The sequence below is a fragment of the Pyrenophora tritici-repentis genome, chromosome 1 (assembly GCF_003171515.1).
Source record: "Pyrenophora tritici-repentis strain M4 chromosome 1, whole genome shotgun sequence".
In the NCBI taxonomy this organism is placed as follows: domain Eukaryota; kingdom Fungi; phylum Ascomycota; class Dothideomycetes; order Pleosporales; family Pleosporaceae; genus Pyrenophora; species Pyrenophora tritici-repentis.
Window position 1 is genome coordinate 6,704,456 of NC_089390.1, and position 18,410 is coordinate 6,722,865.

Sequence of the window (18,410 nt, forward strand, 5' to 3'; positions counted from 1 at the left end):
GCGCCAACGACGCCGAAGAAGGACAAGAAAAAGGCCAAGAAAGCTAAGAAGGCTGAGCTTGAGAACGAAACGTCAGCTGCTCCTTCTACTGTTGTCAAAGAGGTGGCCCAATCGCTTGAAGAGCCAACTACTGAGGTACAGAAGGCGTCCGAATCTCAAGACATTGTTGTCGGACAACCCACTGCCGACACTCAGGATGTCACTCGGGCTGTCTCCCCGAGGTCCAAGCCGGTTGATACCGCAAGTCAGGAAGTCGTGCCGCCCATCGAATCCCAGGCCGAAGATACCACCACACTTGGCCCGGCTGAGGTTGCACCCGTACCTGAGTTCCAAGAGGAAGCCGTCGTCGTACAGCCCGAAGAGGTCTCGCGTGAATCCGAGCAGAAGCAAGATGTCGAAGAGTCTCCTTCCAAGAAGAGCAAGAAGAAGGCTAAGAAAGCTAAGCGTGCTTCTATCTCCGAAGAATCTGCGGCCACGCCTGTCACGGAGACACCGGTTGAAGAGAAGAAATCGTCTTTGTCCGAGCAACAAGTCCCTGCAGTTGTGAAAGAGCCATCATCCGCTTCTGCTGCTGTAACAGAGTCAACACCAGCCCCTGCATCAACCAAGGAGCCTACTTTTGATCTTCCACCTGTGGCAAATCTATCTACCGAGCGCGATCTTGTTGCGGAAGATGCAGCAACTGTCCCCCTTCCCGAGACATCAGGTCTAGAAGATGACGCTTCAAGCTCTGAGCAGCCAGTTGTGATATCTGGGCCCGCTAATGTACCAGTTGCCGAAGTGGTGACAGCCGAAGAGCCTGCTGTCGCCAGCATGCTCATCACCACACATGATGTTCCTGAGGAGCCCACCAGCCCTGTCTCCAAGAAGAAGTCGAAGAAGGCCAAGCGTGTCTCGATTTCCGAAGAGACCACTTCCATCCCATCACTGCCTATCGAGGAAAAGACTGAGCCGATCGTCGAGGAACAGGCCGTCACTGTGGCTCCAATCAGCGAGAAGTTGGAACGCGAATCTCTATCTACGGAGGAGCAAGTTCTTCCTGTTGCGCCTATCGAGGATTCAGCTCCTGCCGCTACACCTACTACCGAAGAGTCTAGCCAGCCAGAGGTCACAGTGGAGCCTGCGTCACCCGTCTCGAAGAAGAAGAAGGCAAAGAAGGCGAAGCGTGGATCTATTGCCGAAAGCGGTACATCAACGCCTATCGACACTCCTACCGAGGAGAAGAAGGAGAGCCCGCTTGATCTTGTTGTACCAGCTACTTATGAGCAGCCCCTTGCTGCGCCAGCGACTGAACAGCAAGTGTCGGAAACTGCGTCAGTGGAACCTACTGCCACTCTTCCTGTTGCACAAGAGCCGAAGGAGGAGGAGCAATCTCTCCCTACAACTGGCGATAACCAAGCTACAGCAACAGCACCACTTCAAGAGCAGCCATCCGACACCGCCACTGCCGAGGAAGTTACGACCGCTACCGAGACTACCGAACAGCCTAACGCACCATCTTTGATCACCGACGAGCTTTCGACCCCGACCAAGAAAGACAAGAAGAAGGCGAGGAAGGCCAAGCGCGGTTCTGTTGCAGAAGCTGAGTTGTCGGTACCTTCTACCCCGGTTGAAGAAGTTTCCAAGGAGCTCACCAAAGAGACCGGAATCCCACCCACAGTCGAATCGGAGCCTCTAGTATCGATTGTTGTGCCTGCGACCGAGAGCCGGGACGTAGTCGCCACACCTTCTGATGAGCATTCAGTCACTACCCCTGCCACCGAGCAGATCAAGACGGAAACAGCTAAGGACACTGCTGCGACTTCTGAGCCTCAACTTGCCGTTGAAGCCATCATTTCAGAGGCACCCGCTCAGCCCGATACTTCTGCTACTGCAGCGTCCTCAACAGAGGTCAAACAAGAGGACGAGCAGGAACCAGCGGAGTGGGCTAATCTGTTCAAATCGGCAGAGAAGAAGCTCAAAAAGGCAAAGCGAGCATCCATTGCTGAGGGCGAACTATCTCAGCCAGCGACTCCCGTGAAAGAATTGTTCAAGGAGCTTACTACTGCCAATCAGCCCGTCACACCTACAGTAGTAGAGGATTCAACTGCTGAGCCAAAGCCGGCTGAACCAAAGCTTCCATCTGCGACCGCGAGTGGTGAGCCTGACAACAACCTGAAGTCAGCCGAGGAACGAGCCACGCCATCCACCGCTATTGAAAAGCCGACCAGCACTGCAACTGCAGCCGAAGAACAGACAACAGCCGGTGCAACACCAGAAGAACCTCCAGGTGACCCCAAACCACCCGACAAACAAGATGCAGCAGCTGAGCCTGAACCCTCATCGCCGGTCTCTTCCAAGAAGAAGGCGAAAAAGGCCAAGAAGCAGCAGCAAGAAGAAGAAGCTAAGAAGGCCGAGTCTTTTTTAGCAGATGAGACGACTGAGGCAGCCAACTCTGATACTCAGTCGTCTCTATCGAACCCTACACTTTCGGAGACCCAATTACCTTTCTCGGGGATACCGACCTCATATCCCCAACCTTTTACGAATGATGAGCTTGTTGTTAATGATTATGATGATGGTATGCAGATGGGGGAGCGTGGTGGCGTGGAGGATGAGCAGAAGAAAGAGGGAGTGGAGGTGGAGAAGGGGGAGGATGTGGAGGAGAAGAAAAAAGAGGACTTGGAGGGTGTGAAGGAGGTGATGAAGGAGGAGGTGGTGGAGGAGAATAATAATAAGGTGGTGCAGGATGAGCAAGAGGAGATGCCTAAGGGTTCGGGGGAAGTAGTTGAGACGCAAGAGGAGGTGGTCGCGCAGGACAAGGTGCTAGAAGAACCAGCTGAGCATCTCAAACCTACAGCTGAGGAGGAGAAGTCGCTGGATGTCGAGCAGGGGGTTGCGCCAACCGAGCTATCGGAGTCAAGATCTGACAATGTTGAAGCTGAACCCAAGGAGTCGGCATCTGTTGTAGAAGAGCTTACACCCGAAGCTCCACCGGCAACCGCTACGATTGATCCTGTCATTGAGGAGCCTAGCTCCAAAATGGAGGTCGAGCCCGTCGTCGCCCCAGCAAGTCCCATCTTGCCGACCGTAACTGAAGACGAAACGGTAACCTCAATCGATGTTGAAGAAGTTCAGCCGGTGATCCCAGATCCACAGGAAGAGATCAAGCTTACTCAGGAAGAGCCCGTTCAAATACCCGAAACGCAACCCGTGGACTTGGTAGAAGACGCCCAAGCAGATGTCTCAGAGCCGACCAAGAAGAACAAGCGCGCATCTACGGCCGAGGCACCAGTGAAAGACGTCAGCGTTATGGAGCCGACCAAGGAGGCCCCGTCTGAAGACAAGAGCAAAGACGCCGCAGCTTCAAGTCCCACTGAGCCAGTCATCCTAATGGTCGACGAGTCAATTCAGGATACTACCACCGATCGACCCGACGTAGCAGCTCACCCAGTCGAGCCCGAACAGTCCGACAAGCCCAATGAAGATGTCGTGGCTTCTGAAGTCGCACAGCCTGACTTTGAGCAAGTCGTGACTGAGGAACAACAGAAAGAGGTTGTCGCACCTGTACCGGAAGCTGCTGTTGAGAGATCCGTCGCGGAGCCTGCGCAAGAGCATGCCGAACTCACTATGGATGATTCTGAGCAACTACAAGAACCGGCACTCAACGAGCCAAGCATTATCAAGAACGACGAAGAGATCAAGCAGCAGCCCGACACAGCGACCTCTGTCGAGATTATTCCTGATGCCCAGCCCGTGCAGCTCGAGGAGACGGCACCTGTCCAACTCGAGCAGGCTACGGTTACGTTGGAGCCAATCACCGAGACTGAAACTTCACGAGAAGCTGAGGAAGCTTTGCCACAGCCAGCCGTCGAGGCATCCCCCAGTCTTCAGCCAAAAGTACCAGACGAGCCAGTTGTAGCACCTGTCGAAGAAGTGTTGCGACCCATACCGCCGATCGCTGAGCCTCAGGTGCCTCTTGGGGTTGAAAAGGTCACGTCTGAGCAACAAGACGTGACGCAGCCCGCCTTCGAGACCCCTAGCGCGCCTGAGCCGCCTATCGAGGAGCTTCCATCGTCAACGCCTTCGAAGAAAGAAGAGAAGAAAAACAAGAAGGCGAAGAAGCAGTCCATTGATGCAACGCCGGCTCAGAAGGCTGTGCCCGACGTTCAACGGGACCGAGCTGAAGAGGCTATCCCACTCCAAGCTGAGCCTGCAGTTGCGGAGACGATTGTCGAGTCCGTACCAGTTCAGGGTGATGTGGCTGTTCCACAGCAAGCCGATGCTTCAGATGTCAAGGTTGTTGAGGTATCGCAGCCTGAAGGGTCACGGGATCTTGCCAAAGAACAGGTTGTTGGACATTCCAAGCCCGAGGAACCACAACCTGTGCCGGAGGCAGTCATTGAACCGGTAGTCGTTGAGCCTAAGGAAGTCACTTCTGAGGTTGCGTTGGCAGAAGATGAGACCGTCCTACAACCCAGATTCGAGACTCCATTATCTGCCGCGAACGAGCCACTTCCTGCTTCAGTTGTAGAGCCTGAGGTCTCAGTTCCCGTAGAAGACGCCACAACTCCATCTAAGCAGGCGAAGAAGAAGGCCAAGAAGACTAAGGCGAAGGCTTCGGATACCATCACGCCTGTTACGGAAGGCGTTTCTAAATCCCAGCCTGAAGCCTCCCGGAAAGTCGGTATCCTCGAGCCTGTCGCGAAGCCCGAGGCTTTTGAAGACGTCCCGCTGCCTGTATCTCGAGAAGAGCCTATTGTAGAGGCTGTGCGTAGCGACAACGCTGAAGTCTCGGTGGATGCGCCTGTGACTGAGCAAGAACGTTTGATTGACGACAGCGCTGTGCCCCCGATTGTTCAAGAGCCTGCAGTTGAGCTTCTCGTTGAGCAGCCGAGTGAAAAGGTGCAAGCCGACAATCTCTCACCCGAACAACCCCAAGAAGTTGTTGCACATGAGCCTACACTCCACAGCTCTATAGAAGAAGACCGCAACGTCGAAGTGCCAGATCCTACTCCTCAGCAAGACGTCCTCACAAAGGACGAACGCCCGCTTGAACAGGAGCAGCCTATCGAGCCGATCATCCCAGTCGCGACGGAAGTTGAGCCTACTTTAGAGGAGCCAGCTTCGCCTTCGGTATCCAAGAAGAAGAACAAGAAGGTGAAGAAGGCAAGCGCTGCAACACCGGCTGTGGAAGAGACTCCAGAGGTTGGTGGTGATATCGCCGCGACACCGATCGCAGACGTCGTGCCACCCACACTCGATGCGCAAGCTCGTGTTGAACCTGCCGTGGCAGAGCAACCCAAGGCTGAAGAGAACGCCATATCTTCTGAGACTCCTGTAACAGCAGAAGCACCCACACAGGCACCCATTGAGCATTCTGAACCTCTACCCAGCGAACAGGTCTCAGAGCCAATCCAGCTCAAGGAGACGGCAGCGCCTGAGGAGATCAAGACTGATACAGTCAAGGCCCCGGAGCCTGTTCTGGGTCGTAAGCTAAGCAAGAAGGAGAAGCGCGAGGCTCGGAAACCAGCTGCTATCGCAAGCGATGAACCAATCGCCGAGAGAGAGCCAGCAGCCGCGTCACCCATCGAGCATACTGCGACTGAGCCATTGCCTACAACTCCTACCGTTGACATCACTTCACCCGAGCAGGCCCAAGAACCTGCTACAGTGGATCTTTCGACATCTCAAGAGCCTACCGTTGAGCAAGAAGCTGCACGCGAGCTACCAGAGCGTGTAGTAGACGAAGCAACCGCAGCGGTAGTTGCATCGGAACCTCAAGAAGTCCTCTCTGAAGATGTTACGGTACCCGCTCACAAGGAGGTCGAGGAGAAACCTACTCTCCTTGATATCGCCGAGTCTGCAACAGAGGTATCTTCACAGATCGAGCCAGCTATTAACGAGTTGCAGCAATCAACTCATGTCAAGGAGCAGCCCAACGACATTCCCGATGCGACAGTTGTTGAGACCGAGAAATCGACCGCAGAGCCAGTCCAAGTAGAAGACCAAACCTTGCCCAGCGAGACTGCGGAAGTGGTCGAACAGCCAAGTACTCTATCGCTCGAAGCAGAGGCTGCTATACTGCCCGAACGCATCGCAGTAGATGAAGTCGAGTCTTACAACCGCAATATCTCGGAGCCTGTGGTTACAGAGAGATCTGCATCGCCAACGCTACCTACCAAGCATGTCGTAGAGCAGCAACCCGCCCATCAGGACGTACGTTCCGAGGTTTTTGCTGTTGATGAGGTAGTTATTGAACCCATCACACTGTCCAAGGAGATGGAGGAAATATCAGCGCCCTACACTGAGGACGTGGTAGAGCAGGAAGTTCATTGGGAGCCTGCGCCTGAATCTCTTCCAGTTGATGAGGCAGTCACTGAGCCCATCAGACAGGCTATGGAGGTTGAGTCAGTTCCCGCAAGGGATCCGCAAGTCAGCGAGACGGTTGTCGAGAACGAGCCTGCGTCCGAGGTGGACTCTTCGCCGATAGAGCCGGAGACAGAAAAGAAGAACCTTTTGGTTTTTGACGTCTCTGCCCCAGCTGAGGTTCTCGTCGAATCGGAGACAGTGCCAGCGTCAACTAACAGCGTCTCTCAAGATCTATTAGAGCACGTTGAACCTCAGCCAACTACCACTGAGCCAGTTGCTGTACCAGAACCCGTCTCACTCGAGCCTGAGATCGAGCAGCTAGCGCAGGAGATGGCTGATGCACCTATGGCTGAGACTATTGTTCAGCAGGCTGAGCAGGAAGTCGCCAAAGCTGAAGATCCTGAGACACCGCTTTCCCCCTCAACGTCAAAGAAGGGCAAGAAGAAGTCCAAGAAAAGTAAGAAGGCTGTCGAGGAGGTCCAGGAAGAGGTGGCTGCGCCAACTGAGCCTCTGGGTAAGATCAAGCCTACTTCCCCCACACAGGAAAGCACTCCCGCCATCGAGCAAGCCGAACAGGTCAAACGTGTCGAACCTGAACCAGTACCGGAAATCCTCGACACTCCATCGGAAGACTTGTCTCGTGCCATCGTTAATCAGCCTACCGAGACCACTACCGCGCGACAAGATGACAACAAGACTTCTCAAAAGGACAGTCTCCCACTGGCAAAGCCCTCTCCTTCCCTCAAGGCCGTCCAAGACGAAGCAACAAGCCTGAAGCAACGCGCTGATGACCTTGATGACGAACTTGACGATGAGCGTCCACCACCCCAAGAAGCCAAGAAGTCCACTCCCATCCTCGCTGGTTCGATTTTCGATATCGTCAACAAGCTCGCGAGCAAGAACGACAAGAAGCCGAAGCGCATTAGCGACTCCAGCCTCATACTCACGACTCCTACAGTTGCCCCCAAGCCTGTGGTTGAGACGGAGAAGGTTGTTGAGACGCCGATGCCTGCGTCGGCGGCGGTAGAGGAGCCTATCGAGGCACCTCCCGTCGAAGAACAGACAGCATCAATCGATGCACCTTCCCGTGAGCTGAGCAAGAAGGAAGGGAGGGCAACGGTGGATGAGCCTGCTACACCATCGGATCTTGTTGTGCCGGTTGAGGAATCTTTGGAGTCGGCCATTGAGCAGCCCGTTGAACAGTTACCAGCTACCACCAAAACTTCTGCCCGGAGTGAAGTACCTGACAATGTGCCAGCCAAGGATATCGAAGCACCTACCGAGCCAGCCACAGTCGAGCCTGAGTCTTCGACCGTCATCGCTGAGGTAATCAAAGAGCCTGTCGCGGAGCAGCCGCCGACGCCGTCAAAGAAGCTTAGCAAGAAAGAAAAGAAGAAGGCTAAGGAGACATCGGTGGTTGAGGATGACTCCACAGTTCCGGCTGTAGCACCAGAGTCAAGCTTGGCATCACCAAAAGATGCAAGGCCAGAGGTAGCAGGTCCTGAAGCTGAAGCACCACCAATGCCAATTGCCCTCCCCACCACTGACGTGGTAGAGACCATCCAAGAGTCTCGCGACATTTCTCTGCCTCAAGACTCAGAGCCTGCAGTTGCCCCTCCTCTTGCACGCGAGGATAGCAACAAGGACAAGAAGGAGGAAGCGGTACTTGATCAGGCCGAGCCGCAAAAGTCTGACAATGTGGTAACGACGGAGAACGTACCGACTGAGATACAATTGGTCGAACCGTCGCATCTAGTGGAAGAGAAGCCCGCAATTACAGACAACACCAAGGTCGAGTCTACACAACGCGACGTGACCGTGGGGGCTGAGCCGCAAACTCCTAGTGATCTCTCGAAGATTACTGAACCGTCAACTAGTGAGACAGTGTCTGAGACCAAGACAGCTTCGAAGAAGATCAAGAAAGAGAAGCGCAAGTCAAAGAGCATTGCTGAATCTTCAGAAGAGCCAGTCAAGGTTGCACCTCTTGCTCCGGTAGAAAAGGTCGAGTCTACTGTGCCCGAGCCTGAAGTTGAAGTCTCTCCTGAGCAGTCAGAGAGCCAAGAGCGCAAGCTTAAGGAAGTCAAGATCTCAGCGCCACCTGAGCAGGTTGTGGAGGCCGCGCAAGACGAGCAGCGCATCACTTTCCCCAAGGTTCGAGCTGGAAATGATGTGCTCCCTAAGCCCATCGATACTTCTCAGTCGAGCATTACTCCCCGTACATCGACCGAAATTCTTGAGAAAGTCCCAACGCCGACCTTGCAAAAGAAGCCTTCCAAGACGCATAGGTTGGCAGCCATGTTCGAGCGTTCATCGCAAGATGATCCTGCTGGAGCACGAAACCTCCATAGAGAAACATCTGGGAGTGTCAAGAATCTTGCCGAACGCTACGAGAACCAGTCTCGATCGGTTATACCCTCACTGCTCCCATCTCCCGAGAAGCGACCTGCATCTCGAATGACATCTCGCAGTCAGCTCGGCCCAGGTACACCGGAACGTTCGGATTCCAAGTCACCTGCAAGAGAGATTGACTTCGCAGCCACAGTTGCAGCAAGTTTGCAGGAGTCGGGCTTTGATCCCGGGATTGTCTACAACGACAGATCTTTCCACCGCCCCAGCTCTAGCAAGGGCGCACGTGATATCGCACCGGATGACGACGTGTTTGATGCCAAAGAAAGAGCCAGTAGGTCCCGACTTGGTAGCCTGAGCCGCTCTTCATCAGCTGGTGGCTCGCCTAGAATACGACCAGTCAAACCCACCGAGCCTGATGTCCTGCCACCTATCGGAGTAGCGGTGGCAACCGCCGATGTACCCTCTTTCGACCCACTGGATGTTCTCAATGACCCAGCTTTTGCAACGCGAAAGTCACCTCCTGGCGTACTTGAAGAGGCGGATCCAGATGAGCTAGCGGGGTCTTCTAGCCTGAGAAGGACCAAGAACATGAAGCTCCACAAGCCTCTACCTGAGATGCCAGTGGGTACCGAATCGACCGAGGTAGAAGAGAAGGAGTTGGACTCGCCAAGAAAACGGGATAAGACGGCAAAGAAGGAAAAGGAGCAGGCTTCAGTTCAGCAGGGAAGTGTCGAGTATACAGCTACCGAGACTCCGGCGCTTGAGGCTCTCACAGAGGTGCCTCCTGCTGTTGAGACTCCAGTTGACTCCGCAACCCGCGAAGTCGAGCCAGCCCGATCCAAGCCTGTCGTGGCGCCGATCAACTTTGAAAATTCACCGGAAAGGTCTATGTCACCAAGATACGCGGCGGAGCAAGCCATCCAAGAAGAGCAGGAGCGGTTAAGGAGGAGAGAGGGAAAGATGAAAAGGGAGAGGTCGAGGAAGGTGGGTACGGAGGGAAAGGCGCAGGCCGAGGAATATAGTCCCACTTTACCCGTGACGTTTGATCAGGAGCCACGCTCGTTGACTACAAGCGAACCTAATGAGTACCCGTTTCCGCTGATTGTGCCAAGAAAGGAGGATGTGGAGGCACTGGAAGCAGCTTTGGCAGAAGCACGCAGGAAGGAGCTGGAGAAGGAGAGGGATATGGATTCATGGGCACCAAAAGAAAAGAAGGAGAAAAAGAACAAGAAGAGCAGGAAAGTCGAGGAGACTTTGGGTGATGGGTCAGCCCCCGCTGAGACAAGACCCGCGGACCCTGAGTCGCACAAGCGAAGGACGCATCCAGTATCTTTTACAAAAGAGCAGCCAAATGAGAAGCGCATCCATACTCTGGAGCCGTCCGAGGAGCCTCGTTCCACAGCTCAGAGAACAAAGTCGTCTTCACAGACCGTTGTAGCAGGCCCATCAACTCCCTCTGCTACGCATCAGGCCACACCTGAGGTACAGGCAGCACGGGCAACCGAAACGCCCGCCCCCAAGCTGAGGCGTACTTCAAAGGGATCTAGAACTCCCCTAAACACACCAAGCCGTTCTATCGCGAGTCCTCAAGGCGTTGAAGAGAGCCCAGCCTTGCCCGAGTATCCCACATTCACTGCTGACTCCACTCCAAACAACGACTACGCGACAAAGGAGCGAACCTCCTACCTGTTTGACTCTTCCCCGTCAACACGTGCCTATGGCACATCGCCAGCAGTTCCAGCACAGACACCTGGTCAGGACAACCAGAGGGTACTCGATACCCCATCAAAAGACAAGGGCAAGTCATCGCACACAGCCAAGCAAGCGCAGAGTCACTCAAATGACGACTTGGTATCGTCCGAGACAGAGGTCAAGCAGAAGGAGCCCTATCAATCCTTGTTTGGCGACCCAAGCGAGAAGCAGACCGAACAGAATACTCCGCTTCCAACACCAACCACGAGGCCCGATCGTCCAAGGAGCACTCAGCCACTTGAGTCGATTACGGAGAACAGCCCAGAAGATTCCAGGTCACAGAAGAAGTCGCGATCAATCGTTGATGTAGGAGTGTCGGAGCGAGGACTAAAACAACCTCGACACACAGAGAGCTTGAAGTCAATCACGGATCGCATGAGGTCGCCTCCGCTGCGCACGCCAACACCAACAGGCCGTAGAAGCGTACCTCCTGCGGTTGACGTAACAAGTGGAAGAGCGTCGCCATGGCATCAAGTCAATGAGAGCCTCGATCGAACCATGACTCTCACTCCCGCACGCCGGATGCCTCGTTCTTCCCCCAGCGCGGAGCCATTGAAGCAGTACATGGCGGAGCAGCGATCAGCTAGCGTCCAAAGTCAACGCTCGTTGAGCAACATTGCGAGGATTAGGTCTCCGGACCAGGAACGTTCCATGAGCTCAATGAGTTCTACGCGGTCGTTGCGACGAGTAGACAGGCAAACGTCAGGTGACCTGAGATCGGCTTCTGGGCTTGGCGGGGCCAGTGCGCAGGACGCTAAGAGTGCGCAACCCAATCTTCCGAGCGCAGCACCCGCGCCCGGGGCAACATCAGCCATCGCGGGCATCGCAAGCGCATCAGGTTACGATCCAGTCAGGGGCGAAGGCAAAGGTCGCCGGGCCAGTATGGCTGAAACCTTCGTAAGTAGTCCAAACATTGTTGGGACGTTTGCCTCGTACTAACAGTCTCTCGCAGGAAGCATGGGGCGAGGCCCAAGGATCGCCCATCTCGCCATCTCGCCCACCCAGTGTGCGCAAACGTCAAAGCATGCAAATCATGGATTTGCAGACGCAACTAGACCAGCTTGCAGCGCAAAATCAATCGCTCGAGGCTGCAAAAGCAAGAGCCGAGGAGACGTTGCAGGCGACACAACATCAACGTCAAGTTGATGAGCAGCTGATAGCTGAGGAAGTGGAAGCACGTGATCGTCAGATTCACCAAAGAGACATCGACATTGCGCAACTCAAGGACACGCTTAAACGACTACAAGATGAGATTGCGCGCCTCAGAGAACTCAACCATGCGCTATCAGAAGCCAACCGCAATCTGACCAACGAAGCAAACGAACGATATACACAACTTCAGACCGAGAAGAGCAACCTTATCGAGAACGCCAATGAAAGGTATGCTCAACTACAAGCCGAGAAGGCCAACCTCATCAACGATGCCAATGAACGATATGCGCAACTCCAATCTGAAGGACAATTACTCCAGCAGCAATTCCAAACATCGCAGCGAGAGTTGGAGACGCTTCGCCATCAGCACACCAAGATGCAAGAAGGACTGGCCGAGGCGGTGCGCGACGAGGTCGGTGCCGCACTCGACGAGCGCAATGCGGAAATCGACCGCTTGAAAGCAGAGCTTGCAACCGCACGCGAACAAATCAAGACACTTCAGAAGCAAATCCTTGCTTCCAAAAAGCCAAGTGAAAGCTTCCTCACTGTTCGCGATGAGGACTACTTTGACAGCGCCTGTCAACAACTCTGTCAACATGTCCAGCAATGGGTCCTACGATTCTCCAAGTTCTCAGACACTCGCGCTTGCCGCCTCTCATCTGAGATTGCAGCTGATACGAGACTGGACACGGCGACCCGCCAAAAGATCGACACACGACTTGACAATGCCATCCTTGATGGCTCAGATGTCGACGCCCTTTTGGCAGACCGCGTGAAACGCCGAGACGTTTTCATGTCGGTAGTAATGACAATGATCTGGGAGTACGTCTTCACCAGATACCTGTTCGGTATGGACAGGGAACAACGACAAAAGCTCAAGGCCTTGGAGAAGACCTTGTCAGAGGTTGGCCCGCCACGCGCTGTAGCTCAATGGCGAGCTATCACACTTACTCTCCTTGCAAGGAGAGAGCCATTCATGCAGCAGCGCGCACAAGACACAGAGGCTGTTGTGCACGAAATCTACAGCACACTTTCCACGCTTCTTCCGCCGCCATCGCATCTGCAACGGCAGATCCAAGAATCACTGCGTAACGTGATGCGCCTAGCTGTCGAGCTATCAATTGAGATGCGCACCCAACGCGCAGAATACATCATGCTACCGCCACTACAGCCGGAGTATGATACCAAGGGCGATCTCGTCTCCAAAGTTACATTCCAAGCTTCTACTATGAATGAACGGTCAGGGGAGACGACGTCAAATGAAGAACTTGAGGCGAAGGGAGCGATAGTCAAGGTCGTACTGTTCCCGCTCGTCGTCAAGAAGGGTGATGATTTTGGTGAAGGCGAGGACGAGATTGTGGTATGTCCTGCGCAAGTCCTGGTTGCAGGATCAAGGACCAAGAAGGTGGTCAGGGTGATGAGCGGCGCCATGTCAATCACACGTCCAGACTCGAGGGCCAGCCGCATCAGTCGCCCAGACTCCAGAGCCAGTCGTATCAGCCGCATGCCGAGCGTTGTGCCTGAGAACAACATGATGGACTATGAGCCGACCGGAAACAACATGATTTAGATGGTTGCATTGGATGGGGTTTTACTTATTGTCTGTATAGTACATGATGGGTTTTACTTTTGGCGTTTGGAGGGATACCACATTTTGCGACGCAACAGATATCTCCTTTGTTTGGGTACGGATGGATGGATTTTGCTGCTTATGGACGAAAGCATTGCATGGAGGGAGCATATATTTTCTTTACTGTGATTGTATACTTAGTTTTACGATGACGGCAGGTTACGACAACAGATAATAATCGACTTTTATACGTTCATACCATTTCAGCTTTCTTCCCGCTTCGTGTCCGTTGCAAACACATGCGCGATCGATCCCTCGGTATCTTGTAGACGCAGCTGAAATAGTGATAGCCGTTTTGGCACAAACCCCGCTTTCGTGCCGCGCGCAAGGCACGGAACCAAGTCCAAGCTCCTACCCCCCAGAAGGCAGGCATACCGAAACACTATTTAATACGGGGCGGAAAGCGTGTAAAGGGGGGTCTTCTAACATTCTGCTGTCATTGAGCAGCTTCGTTGTTTACATCTTTGTTTTCCTTCAAAACAGTTGCCGCAATGCCTATTCGAAGCGATTGGAGTCTTGCGCGCGAAGGTACGTGCTACATTTTACCCGTCCGTCCATTCAGCCCTGTGCACCACGTGGGAGATGGGCCGACTTCGGCTACGCTTCTGGCGACGCTGGGACTACATACCTATGTACCGGTATCCTATAGCATAACTAACAATTTACCACAGGCGTTACCGGCGATACATTTACACGACTGCTGCGGTACACAGTTCTCAACCCCGCGCTCACGGTCCCTCTGTTTCTACTCGCGCGCTACACAAAACAGGGCAATGCCGTCGCGGACGACTTTCCCAGCGTGTTCAAGCACTTGAAGACGCTGGTTGGATTGGGTCTGCTAGGCACGGCCAACGGGTGGCTCAGCCGGGGTGTAACGAATAACTGGAAGAGCGACGAGTATGTGTGGAGTAAGGAAGTTGTAGTTGTGACGGGAGGCAGCGATGGCATTGGAAAGATTGTCGTACAGTTGCTTGCTGAGAAGGGGATTAAAGTCGCTGTACTGGATGTGCAGGATATGACTTATGTGTTGAGAATATCTGGGTTCAGTCCAGGTAGAAGGTGCTTGGGGATCACATGATGTGCTGGTGTGGCAGGCACTGCCCGGTGGGCAATAGCACCCACCACAATAACGTGAGACCTTGACACCAAACCACGATAGTTAATACAATACGTTGCAGCCACCCCGCCTTGTCCCTCCTCCCACTCGGTTATCCATAGTAGTCATACTACTAGAGGGACCTTGTTCCAATATTATGAGGGTATGTCCCAGTACCCAAACTTCCCAAACCCCAAAACACAGAAGGAGATATACTAACATAATGCTTTTTACAGCACCCCCATCCGTCCAGTTCTTCAAATGCGACCTTTCTTCCCCCTCCGCCATCGCCTCCACCGCCGACGCCATCCGCTCCTCTCTCGGCAACCCCACAATCCTCATCAACAACGCCGGCGTCGCGCGTGGAAAAACTATCCTCGACTCAACCGAGAAAGACATCAACCTCACGTTTCGTGTAAATAGCATGTCGCACTACTACCTGGTGCAGCAATTCCTCCCCCACATGATCAAAACCAACCACGGCATGATCGTAACCGTTGCCTCAGTCGCCGGCTACCTCTCCGCGCCCTCCATGGTCGACTACGCATCCTCCAAAGCCGCGGCTATCGCTTTCCACGAAGGTCTCTCTGCGGAATTGGTCGATGTGTACAAGGCGCCTAAAGTGCGCACTGTGCTCATGTGCCAGGGATATACTCGTACCAAGTTGTTCGAGGGATTCGGACAGAGGGGTGTGCTGTGGCCGGAGACTGTGGCTGAGGGCATTGTGAAGGCGGTGCTTAGTGGCAAGAGTGCGCATGTTACGTTACCGGAGAATATGTGGTTTTTGCTGCCGCCGCTGAGGGGCTGGCCGCTTTGGATGCAGTATGGGATGAGGAAGAGACTGGGGAAGTTGATGAAGGGGTGGAAGGGACGGCAGGTTGTGCAGCCTAGTGAGGTTGAAGGCGAGGAGAGCGAGAAGAAGGTGGAGGAGAGTGCTGTGCTTGTTGGGTAGGTGTAGTGTGAATTGGGTTTGTGGGCTGTGTGGTTTGCATTCCAGGGGGTTTTCTGTTGTCAGCTTCTTTAGTTGTTCACATCTTTTCGTTCCATATTTTCTTCAACCGTCTTCCATAGCCTCTTGGTGTAGGTATCTTTCATCTACTATCAGCATTCCTATTCTTGTTCCAGTACCACTTTTCTCATACCGCGCGTTCATATCCTAACGAGGAAAAGAAAAACGGGACTTGACAAAGGGTCTTATCAAGTCTCCATCGAATACAGTTTTGCAAATCAGGGGCGAACTACGTATGAGGGTATGCCAAGATTTCGCCAAGACGTATGACTTCAACGATCGTTTATTCCCGTCGCCCGCTGTCATATCCGATGAACAGTCTTGCGCCCAATACAACACGAATACATCACCAACCACCAGTCTCAAGATGAAGTCAGCAGAATCTCCAACCTAAAATACTTCTACCCTCTCATTAAAATTATCTCCTAATGTCTTTAGTATTGTGTGTTTCGGTCAGTCCTTCAAAACCCAAACGCCTCTCTCGGCAAACACTCGGATTTTCCAACCCAAATGCGTCAGGACCCACACGTACCTAAACTAGGACTTTAGAGACGGGTACGACCGCCTGAACTGATACTTGTATTCAGTCTCCGAGAGTTTTCCGTGATAGCATTTTTTGTTTTGAGGTTTTTATTATGGAGTCGGAGTCGTACGAGGAACGGGTGAGTATATAAAGGTAGGTGGTGTGCGCTGAGTTGGGTGGGTATGAACTCTTGAGCGCGGTATTGCGTTTTGTTTACGAAAGTTTTACATATATCGTCTTGAGTGACGTTTTTGTGAAGACAACGGCTTAATACTTTGATATTGGAAGCTGCATGAGTTAAATCTCTTGTTTTCTTCATTCATTCCTACCTATACGGGAACAATTTCCCAAACACTTACCACAACCATGGCGACCGAATACGTCCAACAACCCACAACCCGGGACTTTGCCGCCGAGCAGCCCACCACCACCCGCGACTCTGCATCCTCGACGACCCGAGTAGATGCACCCCTCCACCGCACCCCTACAATCGAAGACATTGTCAACCTCCCCCTCCGCACCCTCTCCAACGATGCCGCGCTAGAAGAATACACGCAAGAAACGCTCTCGGGCCACATGCTCCGCGAAGTCCGGTCTAGAGCGGGAAAGGTGGAAAAGTATGATCTCGTCACTTTCACCATCGACGACAAGGAGAACCCCAAGAACTGGAGTAAGGCATACAAGTGGTGGTGTACCATGTGTGTAGCCGTAACCTGTTTCGCCGTCGCCTTCAACTCTGCTGTCATAACCGCGGATCTAGGGGGTGTGAGCAAAGAGTTTAGGGTGAGCGAGGAGGTAGCTCTGTTGACGATTACATTGTTCGTCGTGGGGTTTGGTGTTGGGCCCATGGCATTTGCGCCGGCGTCTGAGATCTGGGGACGCAGGCCAGTGTATGGGGTTACACTTGCGTTGGCTGTGATTTTCACGATTCCAGGGGCTGTGGCACAGAATATTGGGACGTTGCTTGTCACGAGGTTTATTGCTGGTGTGGCGTTTTCGGCGCCGATGACATTGGTGGGAGGGACGTTGGCGGATATGTGGAGGTCGGAGGAGAGGGGAGTTCCTATGGCGGCGTTCAGTGCGGCTCCATTCATTGGTCCTGGAGTTGGGCCGTTGGTTGGTGGATACTTGAGTCAAGCTGGTGGATGGCGCTGGCTTTACTGGATTCAGCTTATCCTCAGCGCTGTTGTTTGGGTGTTGATCACTTTTACGGTTCCGGAGACGTATGCTCCTACGATTTTGGCTAAGAGGGCGAAGAAGATGCGTAAAGAGACGGGTGATGACAGGTTTGTCACGGAACAGGATCTCGACATGCGACCTTTCAGCCAGCGCCTCCAGCTCTTCCTTCTACGACCGTTCCAGCTACTCTTCCGCGAACTCATCGTTTTCCTCATCTCGGTTTACATGTCGGTCCTGTACGGACTTCTGTACATGTTCTTCGTCGCTTATCCTATCGTATATGAGAAGACAAAGGGCTGGAGCGCCGGGTCTGTCGGATTGATGTTCATCCCCCTCATCTGTGGCGTTTTACTATCGGCTGCCTGCGCGCCATTGGTCAACAAACACTATCTCAAGCTCTCAGAGAAGCACAACGGACACCCGCCAGCCGAAGTACGGCTAATTCCTATGATGTGCTCCTGCTGGTTCATCCCGATTGGTGTCTTCATCTTCGCGTGGACCAGTCAGAAGGAGACACATTGGGCTGGCCCTGCATTTGGAGGCGGCTCTGTGGGATTCGGCTTCATCTTCCTTTACAACTCGGCCAACAACTACCTCGTCGACTCGTACCAGCACCAGGCCGCGTCTGCTCTGGCGGCCAAGACATTCTTGCGAAGCTTCTGGGGTGCAGCTGCGGTCTTGTTTACGAACCAGATGTATGACCGTCTCGGCAATCAGTGGGCCAGTTCGCTTCTCGCCTTCATCGGCTTGGCGTGCTGTGCGATTCCATTTATCTTTTACTTTTACGGGGCCAAGATCCGAGCACAGTCGCACTATGCGTATAGCGAAGAGACCGAGAGCAAGGCACATGAGAAGCAGGTTGCATAGTCAGCAATTGATAGTAAATCCGGGGTGTATGTTGATTGGATAGTGGCGGTTATCTGGGATTGCATTGGTGGTGTTGCGTTGCATTGCATGGCATGGCGTTCGGGGGCCTTATAATTCCTTTTTTGTTCGCGAGAACAGGATCAACGAGGATCCGGGGTTGGAAAGTATAGCCTAGAAACTCAGTAATCATGTCAAATCACTCTGATTTACCCGATATTTTGTGTTGGCAAGCTCAAGGTAGCGGGGTCTTTGGAGAACGGCTTGTTGTGTTGATGATTCGCTGAAGCATCGGCGGAAAGGAGAACGTCCTCAGGGTGAAAAGCAAGATTTTCCGCGTCAAGGACGATGGTGAGTCCCGTGTCGTGAAAGAATGGAGCACAGTGGACAGTCGGGCTAGGTCAGTTCCGTCTTAGCAGCCGTCAAACTTCCTAGTCGCGTGATTAGCCCAGGGCGATCCCCATCCTTGCCCAAGTGGGGCTTCAGCGAGCGGAAAGGCCGAGCG

At 53.5% G+C, this 18,410-nt stretch overlaps 4 protein-coding genes across 4 annotated transcripts; 3 read left to right on the plus strand and 1 right to left on the minus strand.

Moving 5' to 3' along the window:
• Positions 1–245: 245 nt before the first annotated feature.
• Positions 246–821, minus strand: PtrM4_026070 (uncharacterized protein; the record flags this gene model as incomplete). Its single annotated transcript, XM_066103687.1, has 1 exon — positions 246–821. One exon carries the CDS (start codon positions 819–821, stop codon positions 246–248), a length of 576 nt encoding a protein of 191 aa, XP_065965889.1.
• Positions 822–10,950: 10,129 nt separating this feature from the next.
• PtrM4_026080 (uncharacterized protein) lies at positions 10,951–13,174 on the plus strand (the record flags this gene model as incomplete). Its single annotated transcript, XM_066103688.1, has 2 exons — positions 10,951–11,349; positions 11,405–13,174. 2 exons carry the CDS (start codon positions 10,951–10,953, stop codon positions 13,172–13,174), a joined length of 2,169 nt encoding a protein of 722 aa, XP_065965890.1.
• A 551-nt stretch (positions 13,175–13,725) lies between these two features.
• On the plus strand, positions 13,726–15,282 carry PtrM4_026090 (DltE, Short-chain dehydrogenase; the record flags this gene model as incomplete). The annotated part of the gene is made up of 3 exons (XM_001932361.1): positions 13,726–13,762; positions 13,906–14,286; positions 14,567–15,282. The coding sequence occupies 3 exons, from the start codon at positions 13,726–13,728 to the stop codon at positions 15,280–15,282; spliced, it is 1,134 nt and encodes a 377-aa protein (XP_001932396.1).
• Positions 15,283–16,228: 946 nt separating this feature from the next.
• On the plus strand, positions 16,229–17,908 carry PtrM4_026100 (ProP, Permease major facilitator superfamily; the record flags this gene model as incomplete). The annotated part of the gene is made up of 1 exon (XM_001932362.2): positions 16,229–17,908. One exon carries the CDS (start codon positions 16,229–16,231, stop codon positions 17,906–17,908), a length of 1,680 nt encoding a protein of 559 aa, XP_001932397.2.
• Positions 17,909–18,410: the final 502 nt, after the last annotated feature.